The 14,974-nt window shown below is 38.8% G+C and overlaps 1 protein-coding gene across 1 annotated transcript in view; it reads left to right on the top strand.

Moving 5' to 3' along the window:
• Positions 1-14,974, top strand: part of LOC131416887 (multidrug and toxin extrusion protein 2-like) — a 69,382-nt gene that overhangs the window by 45,525 nt on the left and 8,883 nt on the right. The window contains exons 10-12 of the mRNA XM_058559658.1: positions 5,069-5,177; positions 5,951-6,026; positions 14,141-14,210. Coding sequence (XP_058415641.1) covers positions 5,069-5,177; positions 5,951-6,026; positions 14,141-14,210 — 255 coding nt within the window. The remainder of the gene's footprint in view (positions 1-5,068; positions 5,178-5,950; positions 6,027-14,140; positions 14,211-14,974) is intronic.

Genomic DNA, 14,974 nt, shown 5'->3' with positions numbered 1-14,974 from the left:
GACTCCAAAAAGGAAGCCATATAGGCAGGAGTCTACAAGAGCTGAGTAGGGCTGTTGAAGACAGGACATTGTGGACATCACTCATTCATAGGGTCGCCAGGAGTTGGAGCCGACTTGGTGGCACATAACACACACAAGTTTCTTGTAGGTAACATGTAGTTGGGTCTTGTTTTCCACTCTGATTGTCTCTGGTGTTTTTGTGTGTGTATGAGGAAGACCAGCCCTGAGCTAACATCCGATGCCAATCCTCCTCTTTTTGCTGAGGAAGATTGGCCCTGGGCTAACATCTGTGCCCATCTTCCTCTACCTTATACGGGATGCTGCCAGAGCATGGCTTGACAAGCAGTGCGTCAGTGCGTGCCTGGGATCCGAACCTACGAACCCTGGGCCACTGAAGCAGAGCACGCGCACTTAACTGCTGTGCCACCAGTCCAGCCCCTGTCTCTGTTTTTTAAATGATGTGTTTAGACCATTCACATTTAAAGTGATTGTTAATATAGTTGGATTACTATCTACCATATTTCCAACTTTTTCTATTCATTGCCCTTGTTCATTGTTCCCTTTTTTTTTCTTCCACTCGTTTTCAACCTTCTCTGGTTTTACTTGAGTATTTTACATGATTCTATTTTCTCTTCTCTCTTACCATATTATTATATTTCTTTAAAAAAAATTTTAGTGGCTGCCCTATAGTTTGCAATATACATTTACAACTAATCTAAGTCAACTTTCAAATGACACTATAATGCTTCACAGCTAGTATAGGTCCCTATAAATAAGAGTATTTTCTGTATTCATTTAATTACTCCATAAGTTATAATCACCCAGTATATTGTTGCTGTATTATTATTCTGAACAAACTGTTATCTGTTAGATCAGTTAACAATAAGACAAAAGATTTTATCTTCAAAAAAAAGAATTTTATCTTGAGAATGTAATCCCAAATAAAGAAAATCTTGTCAGAAATGAATATTTTCAATAAAAACCTTTGCTAACTAGATATATGAAAAATGGGTGTTTTAATTTTTTTAATTAGCAAGGTTGACTATCTGTCTTTAACTAGTTGTTTTTCTCTTCATTACCTGTTTATATCCTTTGCCTGTTTATCAGTTTGGGGATTAGTGGGATTCTTTTTCTTATCAATTTATACAAGTTGTTTTTAACTAGAAAATTGTTATTAGTTTTCTATCTATCTTTATCTATCTATCTATCTTTAGTTGTATTTGTGGCAAATTTTTCTATCTTTAAATTTTTATTATATTCTTAAAAATGTTTTATTATAAAAGAAGTTCATACTAAGCAGCACATAATATCTTCACATAGTTCAGAAAGTTACAGAACTGGAAATAAATTTGCTCCCTCTTTTTAGTCTAGTTCCCCACTTTTGAACTTTTTCTGTCAGTCCTTATAATTGTCACCAGAGCTCTGTATCTACATTTCTTATCTCCTTTGACTCCCTGTCCGGAAGGATGAGGAGTACAACTCACTTTCCACACCATCTCCCTCTGCCTTATTGTGGTTGTTATTTCTAGTTCTCTTAGTGGTTAATTTTATGACTTAACTTAGACCCCTATTTCTTGATCCATCAACTTTATAGACACTGTAACTTGACCTCCTGAGTTGTAAATTGAGGAACGTTGTGTCCTTATATTTCTTTCCATCTCTCTTCTCATTTGCCTCCCACGTTCCATGAACTATTTAACCACCACCCACACGCTGTGGGCCGTGGACTATGCTAAACGCTGTACAAAGTAACTCATGGAATCCTTGTTACAATGCCATATGAGGTATTTACTGTTATTTCCCACATATTTATAGGTAAAGAAACGGGCCCAGAGAACATAATTTGTCCAAATTCAAGGAAGTAATTGGCTAAGATTTGATCCCAGAGGCCTCCCTTCAGAGTTCATATTCTTAATCGCAATGTTATGCTGCCTCTCAGCTATATCATTGCTTTTATTTTATGAAGGTTATAACCTTTGAATTGGGTTCGATGATCATTATTATGTCTTTCATGTTTTAAAGCTTGTCTGAAAATCTGGAAACCAATAACCAACATTTATGATGTTATGATTTTTGTAAATATGTATTTACACACTTAAGTGATAGTCTTGCATAAGATGAGAAGGAAGTGTAATCCCAATAGCCACTAAAACTCTCCCACTGGAAAGAGACTTTTAAAAGTAAAAGATGAAATGGATTATTTTTTCTTGCTGTCGTCAGTTGGTCAAAATCATATCACACTTGAGTTTGCTCCATATTAAGGCCATGACTTTTGTTACACAGCTTTTTCTTTATTTGAGGGGCATTTTTCGTAGCCTTTATATCTTGTTGACAGAAGTAGCGTGTCCCCTCACCCTGCTACTGAGGTTACCCGCTGGTCAAATAGACTGTTCAATATGATCCCATTTTCTTCTTGAACACCTCAGGATTCTTTGATTCCTTGTTTTAATTTGTATCCACTGATTTCTAGACCTTTTTCTAACATGCTACACAGCTGTCATATCAAAAATTTTTAAATTGTCCTCATGGATTAAGTCTACAGTTTCTTTGACCCTATTTCTTCTACTTTCTTATTAGATTCCTTTAAAAATTTTTTTGAAGTATTTAGTCAAAGAACTTTTTCCTAAGATTATATGGAAGGTAAACCGTGGGCCACGCACATTTGAAAGAGTCTTTATTTTCCCCTTACACTACTTTAATATCTTTACTGAGTATAGAATTCTAGGTTCAAAATATTTTTCCCTCAGAATTTTTAAGGCGTTACTCTATGTTCTTCTGGCATCCGGAGTTACTAATGTGAAGTCTGATCTTAATCTGGTTCTTGTTCCTTTGTAAAAACATAATTTTTTCTCTTTGAAAGTTTCAACATTTATTTCTTTATCCATGTAGTTCTGAAACTTCACAAAGGCGTATTTCTGTGTGGATACTTTTTTTACTTATCCTGCTTATTAGCACTTGGTATACCCTTTCAGTCTGAAGACTTGTTTTTCTCAACTCTGAGAAATTTTTAAAATATTATTCTTTCTCCCTTTTCTGTACTTTTTTTCTATTCTCTCTTTAAATTTCCTGATAGGTGGAGGTTGACCTTCTGGATTGATCTTGTTTTTAACCTTCTTCTTCCATTTAAAAAATCTGTCTTTTTGCTATTAAATTTTTTTTAGTTTCATTTTTCATTTCCAAGAACTCTTTCTTTTTATCTCATAATCCCTTCTTCAGAGGAACTTGTTCTTGTTTTATGCTGCATTATCTTTTAAACATCTTAGGATACTAAGTCAAACCTTCAAACACTCTCTTCTGTTCCTTGAGTCATCTCTTTGTTTCCTCTGAGGTCAGTTGGTCTTGATTTATCTTGATCTTTTTTGTAAGAATGTTCTTTGGTTTTCCTCAAAGATCTGGTGATCCTTATTAGTCCCTTTGTACTTATGAATGAATGAATACATTGATTTATAAGATAAATGGCTGGCGTGGCTTTCCTGTCGTGTTATTTGGGGATTTTTCTCCAACAGACCTCTCCTCTGTATGGGAAGAACCAGTAGGGAGCCGAGTACAAACGTGGTATCTATCAAATGACATCTTCATTTTAGGGTTTATGGATGAGGAGCAGGGAGCAGGCAGCCCCACCCCACCTCCCATGTCCCGTCCATCCATCCCCCAAGACAAAGCAAGAAGAGCTTGGTTCTGAGGCTCTCGCACCACACAGGGAGCTCTCCCACTTTGCTTTTCTATTTTAGCCCAGCTTTTCTGTGTGTGGTGAGTCTGAGAGGGAGGTCTAGGTCAGTGATGGCTGTGCTGTTTGTAGTCCTCTAGTGAATCTTCCTGAGTACTGCTCATCACTGCCCTGATGGACTTGAAGCTTCAAGCTTCCTGGGGCTCCAGTGGGAAGAACTAGCAGGAAGAACTGCATCCTGTTTGTATGCAGGACTTTGGCTTCCTGTGGTTCTACCCCAGGATCATTGCACCTGCTTTCTGTCTTCCAGAAACTGGTCTGCTCTCTTATGCTCAGTGTTTTTAATGTATTTCTTTTCTGTTAAGCATTTTTAACTGATATTTTAATGGTATTTTGGGGGAGAAGGGAATTAAGCATGTGAGCTAGCTATTCATCTTGAACTGGAAGCCAATCATGTATACGTTGGGCACACAAGTCTTGTAGATTTTTGTATAGTCAAGTCCATTGTTTTTCAAGTTCTTAATCTTAACAATTTAATATATATTTATTATCAACTCAACTTAGGCTAGTTCTCAAAACAGTAACAAATTAGAAGGTTCTTGGGAGGATGCTGCATCTAGTTGGAAGAGAAGTTAAAGCTGACATATAAATTATTAAAAGCAGACATGAGAGCTAAAACCACAGTTTTCTATACAACCTATGTTACCCAAACAGCCCTGAGGGCAGCACTATATCACAGAATAACAATAGGAGTCAAAAGGATGATCCTGAAGGTTGAATAATGGTCTATTTAAGAAGCAGGCAAGATTATAGCTTCAGATTTCCATGATCCGTGATTAAAGTAAAGCTTTGGCATCCGAAGAGACCTATTTCAATTTACTGGCTAATTAGACATACAGAATGTTGGACACATAATGTATTGTTAGGGAGTCAGATTTCATCAATATGTATTGAATTCCTACAGCGTGCCAGGCTTTGTTCTAAGCACTTTTCCATAGGGTTCATTTAATTTTTACAAGTGATTTATATATTTATATTTATAATACATTGTATTATAGCTAGGTTGTAGAATGTAGCTAGGTTGAATTAAGTCTTGATAGTACGTGTTTAGCCAATAAAGGAGATGCTTTGCCCTCAAATCCCATGTCATTAAGAGGTTCCACTCTGATACCTTTGATACAGGTAGCAGTCAGGGCAGCCGTTACACTTCTTTAGCAACGAAGAAGTTGCGTGTTAGTGAGGCTGAGCAATTTGTGTACAGTCACACAGCTAGGATGTAGTAGACCAGTTCCAGAATCCAGATTTCTGACTCTGTCTGGGGTTTCCAGACTCTGGTGCACTAATAGTCTAATTTTCAGGCCCTCTGATTTCTCCTTGTGATTTCTGATTGTTCATTCTCAGGTGCCCCTTGGCTTTGGTGTGGCAGCCAGTGTTCGAGTGGGCAATGCTCTGGGGGCAGGGGATGCTGAGCAGGCTCGGCACTCCTGCGTCACTGTTCTCCTGTGTGCCGGTGAGTAAAGCAGTTCTGCTCTCTGGCATCCATGCTGACTTTCATCTGATAAGTTAAAATATATATACCAGAATTTCTCTAGGAATTGACTTACTTATATAAACTCAACTAAAATCTTTATTCTTGATGCTCTTTCCAGTTTACTCAGTTAAATAAAGCTTCTAATTACGATTTTCTGTTATTAGGGACCAACTAAATAATGTTATGCTTGGTACTATTGAAATCATTTCAAAGGCAATTGTTATCTTATGCAGGCATATTTTCTGACCAAAGTCTGTGTGACCAGTTCTCCATGTTCCTGGACCACTGCCTGCTCTGGCAGTTTTGTTGTTTTTCCCCCTCCCCAAAGCCCCAGAACATAGTTGTATATTCCAGTTCTAAGTCCTTCTGGTTCTTCTATGTGAGCCGCCGCCAGCGCATGGCTACTGACAGACGAGTGGTGTGGTTCTGCGCCTGGGAACCGAACCCAGGCCGCCGAAGCAGAGCATGCCGAACTTTAACTACTAGGCCATCACGGCTGGCTCCCTCTGGCAGTTTTAATGTTCTGGAATCTGAGCAGTTAGAGAAGATTCTGATTGTATTGACACCTTATTGAACATCTTTTCTAAGTCTGCCTTAGAAAAAGGAGTCAGAATCATCTGACCTTAGTTGCTCTTTTCATAATTATTACATTTCTTAAATCATCAATACAAGTATCACATGAGAAGTCAGTACTAGGATTTATCACCCTCTGGAGAATTTTCCCTTCCTGTTGCTTCTTCTGTATTTTCCAGGTGTTGGTGCACTTGTAGTGGGTGTTTCACTTGCAGCTTTGAAGGATGTGGTTGCCTATGTATTTACCAGTGACGAGTATGTATCACGTTCTAGAAGAATGTTTTTGGTTTTATGCTTGCTTTCTTTATGACACTTTTCTTATTCCGACAGGTGAGTAATATTTTACTTCACAGGAAAGTCTATAGTGCAGCCAGGAATGAGAACCACAGTACTAAATGAGAATGAATTTGAATGACGGAAGCCCATGGACATCATCCCCCCTCCTCCAATACCCAGTTCATTTATTTATCAAACCTGAGTGGGATTTCTCTCATGCTCAATGCTGGGTTTGCTCAGAGATGCACAGAAAAAGCACATGGAATATATTCATCCCCGGAAAGGCACCTCCTAGTCCAGGGCACACTGAGAGCACATACACTTGAATCAAATGGGCAGAATTTGCATAAATCAGTGACCCAATCTTAGACTGAATTTTATTGCATTTCCTGTAATTATGTTTGCATAATTATTTAGATACAATAAAGTGTCTTTTGATTAAACTAAGTCCTCTTTATGAAAAAGCTCCAATAATTTGTACCAGTTGCCTCAGATTACTCTTACGAAGAAATTCAGTTTTATTACTTTCAAATATGCTCTCCTAGTTTCATCTGACCTCATTGGTTTTAGACCAATGCTTAAACATATTCTAAAATCTTAGGACTAAGGAAATGGTCAGATAGAGTAATAGGGACTGGATTTACCCTCCTGCATTAGACAACTAAAAAACTGTACAAAATCTATATTTTTTTTTTCTGAAAAAACTTTTCTTTATTGGTCACATTGGTTTATAACATTATATAAATTTCAGGTGTACATCATTATATTTCAACTTCTGTATAGACTGTCTTGTGTTCACCACCAAAAGTCTAGTTTCCATCCATCACCGTACATATGCGCCCCTTTACCCCTTTCACCCTTCCCCGATCCCCTTCCTCTCTGGTAACTACCAGTCTGTTCTCTGTATCTGTGTCTTTGTTTGTTTATCTTCCACATATGAGTGAAGTCATGCAGTAATTGTCTTTCTCCATCTGACTTGTTTTGCTTAGCATAATCCTCTCACAGCCCATCCATGTTGTCACAGATAGCATGATTTCCTTTTTTTTTTTTTTTTTTTTTTGGCAGGGAAAGATTTGCCCTAAGCTAACATATGTTGCCAATCTTTCTCTCTCTCTTTTTTCTTCTTTTTTTTCCTCCCCAAAGCCCCAGTGCATGGTTGTATATCCTAGTTGTAAGTCCTTCTAGTTCTTCTATGTGAGCCTACACCACAGCATGGCAAGTGACACACAGGTGGTGTGGTTCCACGACCAGGAAATGAACCCGGGCTGCCGAAGTGGTGAAAGCGCCAAACTTTAACCACTAGGCCCTCAGGGCTGGCTCATGATTTCTTCTATTTTATGGCTGAATAGTATTCCATTGTATATATATATATATATATATAACATATCTTCTTTATCCATTCATCCATTCATGGGCACTTAGGTTGCTTCCAAGTCCTGGCTATTGTGAATAATGCTGCAATGAACATAGGGGTGCATATATCTTCTCAAATTAGTGCAAAGTCTGTATTTTTTAAAATAGTTTTCAAACGTTGGACAACAGGCAGCACAGAATAGTAATCCCTGAGAGGGGAAACAAATGAAGAGAACCCTGTGATTGCCCCAGCTTACTGGGAGGTATTTTCCAGGCCACAGCACAGAGGGGTCCCCGGCAAACCCCATCCATCTCCCTGGGTTGAGGAAATGGAGTTGGGAATTCTGAGAGGCTGTGTGGATAGAGTTCATAAGGCAGAGTACCAGATGGGAGGGATCTCCCCAAGAGAGAGCTTTGGAGATCTGCAGAGGTCTCCCTCAAGTCTTCAGCTGACTGTTAAGCTATGCCTGCATGTGAGGATGCCCCTTGAGGCTGGGGAGGGAGGGAACACCTCAAAGGAGCAGACAGAACAATCCCTGAAGCTCACAAAGGGCTGGTAAGAGTTTGTGTTCCTACCAGCCAGAATGAACAAAACCTCATAATGCATGGGACAGCTGATGGAGTTTTCAGAAGGATCTTACCTCGATAGTGGAGGAAAATTAGCCCTAGAATGAAGGCTGTTCTGGTCCTGCCTAACAAAGCTTAAAAGCAAACCTCAAAAGAATCAGACTGTTTCCAAGAAACTTAACTGCATCACAGCTCAAGACTATTTAAAATACAAGAATATGTAGTACCCAACAAAGTAAAATTCACAATGTCTGCATCCAATTAAAAATTACATACAAAGGCATACAAAGAAGCGAGAAACTAAAATCTATAATGAGGAGAAACATCAATCAATTGAAACTGACCCAGAAATGAAACAGGTAATAGAATTAGTACACAGGGATACTAAAAGTTTTTATAACTATGTTTCATATTTTCAAGAAGGTAGAGGAAAACATGAGCATGTTAAAGTAAGACATCAAAGATTTGGGAGAAAAACAACAACAAATTGAACTTATAGAGCTGAAGAAAATGAGATGAAAATATATTGGATGAGATCATCAGCAGATTAGACACTATAGAAGAAAAGATTAGTGAACTTGAAGATATAACAATAGTACATATCCTAAATGAAATGCAGAGAGAAAAAAGACTGCAAAAATATGAAAAGAGAATCAGAGAGCTGTAATTGGCCTGGAAAGCATGTAATGAGAGTTCTCAAAGCAGAGAAGAGAGAAGAGGAGACAGAAAAAAATTTTTTGAAGAAATAATGGCAAAAACTTTCCAAATTTGATAAAATCTTAGGATTAAAAGGATCTAAAAGGATATTTGATGTAATCATCCATCTTACATTGGGATTCTTCCAAAACATCCTTGCCAGGTTGTCTAATTTATACTTTCATAACCTCAGTGATGAGAAACTTGCTACCTCCCAAGGCAGCTTTGATTCTCAGGACACCTTCCTTGTTTTGAGCTGAAATCTACCCTTCCTAACCCATAATTTTCACCCACTTCTTCCAGTTCTTGTGCTTGTGAGAGTATAAATCCATTTCTGAGTTACAGCCCTACAGATGTTTGAAGATGACTCTCATTCTCTTCAGGGTCTCTCCTCTCCATGGTAAACATCTGTAATTCCTTCAGCCATTTCTTGTGGAAGGTGATTTTGGGTCTCTACCATCTTGAATTCATACAAACCTGAAGGCAATACTCTTAGTCAGCACCATTTAGAGCAGAACTATTTCCATTCTACCTCATTCTGACTGATAGACTTCTAGTGAAGTATTAAGTTTTTGGTGGTTATACCACACTGTCACTTGAGCTGATTGCCGGTGTGCCACTGATCATCCCTGACATCCCTCCCCTTCCTCATGTGGTGGGCTTCTTGAGCCCAAGTGCAAAATCCTACATTTGTACCCATTAACCTTTATTTTTTTTTATTTTTTGACTCATCTTGACATTTTTGCTTTCTAATTCCATCAGTGACAGTATTTCCTATCGTTTCCAGCTTCTGGCATCTGTAAATGTGATATTTGCTTTTATATCTCCATTTCCACCTCTTTTGCCTAAAACTTTGGCATTTTCGTTATAGTCTTCTTCTCTACCCCCAAGTTCTACCAGCATCCTCAGTGAACTCAGCATCCATGGATGAGCCATCCATTGTCCCAGCCCCTCACTCCAGTGCCCTAGTCCTAACCCCAGTAATCTCTGCCCTACCTCAGGCACACTCTCCCATGGTCATACTTTGGGCTTTGTCATCACATATAAATGTTCCATCTCCAGTCCTTCACTTGGCCACAACTTCAATGCTTCCAACATGCTTTTACAGCTACATGTACTTAAGAGAATTCTTCAACCACTTGGACCCTCCAGTCTGTTGACACCTCTGGCCTTGCAGTCTTTCTCAATCCATCATGACATTCCTGCCTTTACTTCTCTCATTATGTAACTTAGATGCCATGGCCCATCATTTTAGTAACTCTTCATGCTAGTAACCTGAATTCCTTTGACCCTCCTATATGGCAGAACCCCACCCTGGAAGAACCCACTTGCACATTGTCTGTGCCAATGGCTGATCATTTTTGGAAAAGTCACAGAAAAAAGCATATTGGTTCCACTAGAAACTTATGACAACCAACCACAATTAGACACTCAGCATTGCTTATCTTGCCTTTCTGTGGCCATCTCACAGTCTGTCACTGAAATCCATATTATACCTTTTCCACTGTCCTCAAACCACTGACCCCTCCCTACCATCCTCAGTCAACACTCTCAGCAAATGACTTTGCCTTCTCCTTGAGTTTATCCTGCTTGGTGTTTGTTGAGTTTCGTAGATGTGTAGATTCATGTCTCTCATCAAATTTGGGAAGTTTTCAGCCGTTCTTTCTTCAACTATTTTTTCTTTCCCCCCTCTCTCTCTCCTCACCTTCTGGGAGCCCCATATGTGTATGTTGGTCTACTAGATAGTGTTCCAACAGGTCTCTGCATCTCTGTTCATTTTTCTTCATTCATTTTTCTTTCTGCTCCTCAGACTGAATAACCTCAATTGTCCCATCTTCAAGTTCGCTAATTATTTCTTCTGCCAGCTCAAATCTACCATTGAGGCCCTTTAGTGAATTTTTCATGTCATTTTTTGGACTTTTCAACTTCACAGTTTTTATGTATTTGTTTTTTTAGAATTTTTATCTCTTTATTGATAGTATCTATTTGGTGAGACATCATTCTCATACTTTCCTTCAGTTCTTTAGACATGGTTTTCTTGAACTCTTTGAATATATTTAAAATAGATGATTTAAAGCCTTTTTTTAGTGAGTCCAAAGTCTGGGCTTCCTCAGAGATCATTTTTATTTATTGCTTTTTTTCCCCCTGTGTATGGGCAACACTTTCTTGTTTCTTTACATGACTCATAATTTTTTGTTGAAAACTGGACATTTTTTGTATTATAATGTGGCAATTCTGGAAATCATATTCTCACCCTCCCAAGGTCTTTTTGTTGTTGATGCTTGTTTGCTTAGTGACTTTTATGAACTAATTCAGTAAAGTCTGTATTCTTTGTTGGGTGTGGCCACTGAAATGTCTGTTGCATTAGCTTAGTGGTCAGCTAATTATTGGACAGAGATTTTCTTATTTATTTTTTGAGGTAACATTGGTTGATAACGTTATATAAATTTCAGGTGTGCATCATTATATTTTGATTTCTATGTAGACTACACCATGTTCACCACCCAAAGACTAATTACCATCCATCACTGTACACATGTGCCCTGTCACCTCTTTCACCCTCCCTCCCACCTTCCCCTCTGGTAACCACCAATCTAATCTTGGACAGGGATTTTCTTAAATTCTTGCATCCCAAACATCTCCCAGTCTTTGCTGAGGGGCTTTCTCTACAGGCATCAGGGCATGCCTTTAACACTCAGCCAGGCAGTTTACAACTTGGCCTTAACTTTCATTTCTTGCTTGTGCAGAGCCTCAAGTTCAGCCAGAGGTGAGAGCTTAGGCCTTCTCTGGTCTTTCTTGAGCATGTGCACAGTGCTATGCATGGATGTGGCCTTCTAGATTCCCAGAAATATGTCAGAGCTTTCAAAGCCCCTAAAGATATCTCATTGCCCAGCCTTTCCTACCAAGCTCGTTGGTTAATATGTTGTTTGCCCCAACAATTATCTATTGCCTCAGGCAGCAGCAACTAAAACATTTGCCTGTAAATGTTTTCAACAAATATCTCCCAGAGGTCAATTTGAACACTGGGCAAGTTTGAGTCAAGTGAAATAAAAACAGCCTTTCAAGTGGGGTCTTCTAAGGAAAGACCAGACAGGTGGGTCTTTCTGTGAAATAACTATTCTTTGGGAATGAAGTTTTGAAACAGTTCAACTCATTCTTCCTCCTCCAGTCTTGGAAATATGGACTGTTATTTTTCAAAGTTACCACTGAGCTGGGAGCAAAGGATGATACTAGAGTAAGTTAAGAACACCACAAAGCAGTTATTACTAAGATTCAGCCCCTTTTCCTGAATAAGTGCTCCCCAGGTCACTGCAAGCCTTTGGTTAATATCCAGAGTTCTGAAAAAATTGATTCTGACAATATTTGCCAGTTTCTCACAATCTCTCCTCTTCCTGTGAATGGACCATACTTTCCTGTTTCTTTGTATGCTGTGTAAATTTTTGTTGAGAACTGGACATTTTGAAAATAGTAATGTGATAACTCTGGAAATCAGGTTCTTCTCCCTCCCCAGGCATTACTGTTCTTACTTGTTGTCATTGCTGTTCTGCAGTCATCCATTTGTTCAGTGACTTTTCCAAACCAGTTTTTACAAAGACTGTGTTCCTTGTCATGTGTGGTGGCTGGTATCTCCACAGTCAGCCAATGGCCTGACAGAGATTTCCTTAAATGTCTTGATCCAATAAGAGAAGAGTTCTTAAAAAAGGTTCTGTCTCTTTAAATTATGCAACAGGCACTGCCTGGGAAGGCGCTTCAACCCAAAGGGGTTGAGACAGTGGCCAGCATCTGTGCCAGTCCCTTAGTCAACTGCCTGGTAGATCAAAACATATAACCCTGATTTTTGGAGGACAAGATCCTTATCGCCCAACCTGTCACCAATTAGCCACATCAGGAATGCAGGCAGTCAGCCCTTCAGCTACCTGCCATGAGACCTGGGGAATAGGAAATGTAGCTACTATGCAAAACACCAAAATTCACAGATATTTACCAGCCTCTTTCTTCATCAAGGGCTCCTTTTGTCACTGCAGGTTTTCAGTTCAACTCCAGAGCTCTGAAATAGTTGCTTCTGCCATTTCTTGCCAGTTCAATAGTTGTTTTGGTTAAAAGACTGATTCTTGGAGCTTCCTACTCCACCATCCCCCATGATGTCACCTGGATATAGATTTTTCATATTAATATGACTCTTATTCCTTTGTAGAAATTTTTTTTTCTGGAAATCTTTCAGATACTCTTTTTGTCCTTGGATGTACTTAGGTATAGGTGAATCTTTTTTCTTTTCTTCTGTGTGGCACTTTATAGACTTTCAATCTGAAGCATTGGATTTTTCTTTAGCTCTAGGAAATTTATATAAATGGTAGAATTTATGGATTAATCTGACATGTCTCTTTTCTCTCATTTTCTCTCTGTGTTTTGGGATATTTCTTCAACTTTATCTTCCAAGCTGAAATTTAGTCTTTAGCCATGTCCATTTCATTATCCAGTCTTTAAATAGAATGTTTTATTTTAGTATTCATATTTTTCATTTCTAATCACTTTTCCCAATTGTTCCTTTTTCCTTAAATGCCTGTTTTTAGTTTATGAATATCTCTAAGAATAGTAATTATAATTTTTTTTTTAATTTCTCTGTTGTTCCTTGCATTCTTTTTGTTTGCTTCTGTGTCAGCTGTTCTTCGTGCTCACTTTGGTCTTTTCTGTTTTTTTTGTGTTGTTGATTTTCTTCTGTGTCTGGTGAACATTGGTTTAATGTTTGTATATTTGAATGAAAGATCACATTGTCATTTTGATCAGTAGAGATAGTGCACACATTAGGTAACTTTGCAGTCCTGTGGATCTATTCGAAAGAGGTCACTCCTCTGGGGAGAGGGTTGACTTCAGGCTCTGTCTAAATTGGTGGTATCTGTTGACCAGCATGCTTCCCCTTTAGGATGAATGGGAGGGAAGCAGGAAGACTTCCCTTGGGGAGAGTACTGTAGTCTGTTTCATGTATTGCATCCACATTGGCTCCATTGCGCAGGTCGTTAGTCACCTCCATCTCTGCTGTGTCTCTCTCCAGAGCCCCAGTACCCCCCACTAGGGGCCCTCCCCAGGCAGATCTTCCACCATGATTAGACAGAATGCATGGGATCCACGAGGAGGCAAATATTTCCTATATGACCACTGGCCTCCAACTCCATTTTTGAGGAAGACTCCCATATGCAGAGGAAGAGTACCATACACAGGCTGAAACCTGCTTCTTTTTCTTCCCAACCTCTACATTTTTATACTTGTAAACAAAACTCTAAGAATTATCCTCGATAGTGGCAGCCTAGCCCATGTCCCTTTTAACCTAAATTCTAACTAATAAAATTTAAATTAGTGAGGTTTTATTGTGTACTCATGTTGTCAAGTAGAAAAGTAGTATTTTGACTGAATGGACTGATCAATTTGTTAGGTTTGTCAGATCAGTAGTTAAACGTGACTACTTTCTTTTCCTTCAACAGAGAGATTATTGCCCTTGTGAGCCAAGTGATGCCTATTTTTGTTCCATTTCATCTATTTGATGCACTTGCAGTGAGTACTAGAGTGATTTTACTGTCTAATATACATAGGAAAATTTGTGTCTCTAGCTTTTGAATTAAATGTCTGTGATTTCATTTTTGAAAAGAGAAAGCCCTTGCTTCAAGCAGTCTGAGCCACTTGTGGGAAAGAAGGGTTACTTAAGAATGTAGCATCTCAAGGTGGAAGAGACCTGAGTTATCCAGCCTCCTCTGGGGCCTATCCTACTCTATCTGGGGCCTGAATGCCCTGTGTGACATCCTAGCCAAGTGATGGAGTGATCTCTGCTGTATCCTCCAAGGCAGGCCATGCTACCTTTGAGTTAACTCTGGCCACTAAAAAGTCCTTCTCCAGGCTGGTCTTCTGTAGATTTACAAGTATTTGAAGACCCTTCTGCTATCCTCTGGCATTATCCCTTGAGGCTTATTCCCAGTTTCAGCAATTGGTCCTCATGACATGATTTCTAGATCAATTTTCCATCTTGCGTTTTTCCTCAAGGAATTTCTTGTATTTGTCAATATCACTCTAAAGATGTGGTCACCATGACTGAACACTGGCTGTGGTAAGAATAGAGTGGAAGAGAGCAAGATGATTGTCACCACGCTGGCTCTGAGTGTTTTTGAAGCCTGTGATTGCTTTAGTATTTTTCAGCCATGACATCAGACTAGTTTCTGCTGCGACTTCCATTAATGAAACCTCTACATATTTTTAAAACATATGCTGTTACAAAATATTTTTAAATAGCCAAAGGTTTAAATAATGTTACCTGATGGGTTTCT

The sequence above is a fragment of the Diceros bicornis genome, chromosome 18, assembly GCF_020826845.1.
Source record: "Diceros bicornis minor isolate mBicDic1 chromosome 18, mDicBic1.mat.cur, whole genome shotgun sequence".
Lineage (NCBI taxonomy): Eukaryota > Metazoa > Chordata > Mammalia > Perissodactyla > Rhinocerotidae > Diceros > Diceros bicornis.
The sequence above is the reverse complement of the archived record's forward strand: the minus strand, read 5'-3'. Positions and strand labels throughout refer to the sequence as shown.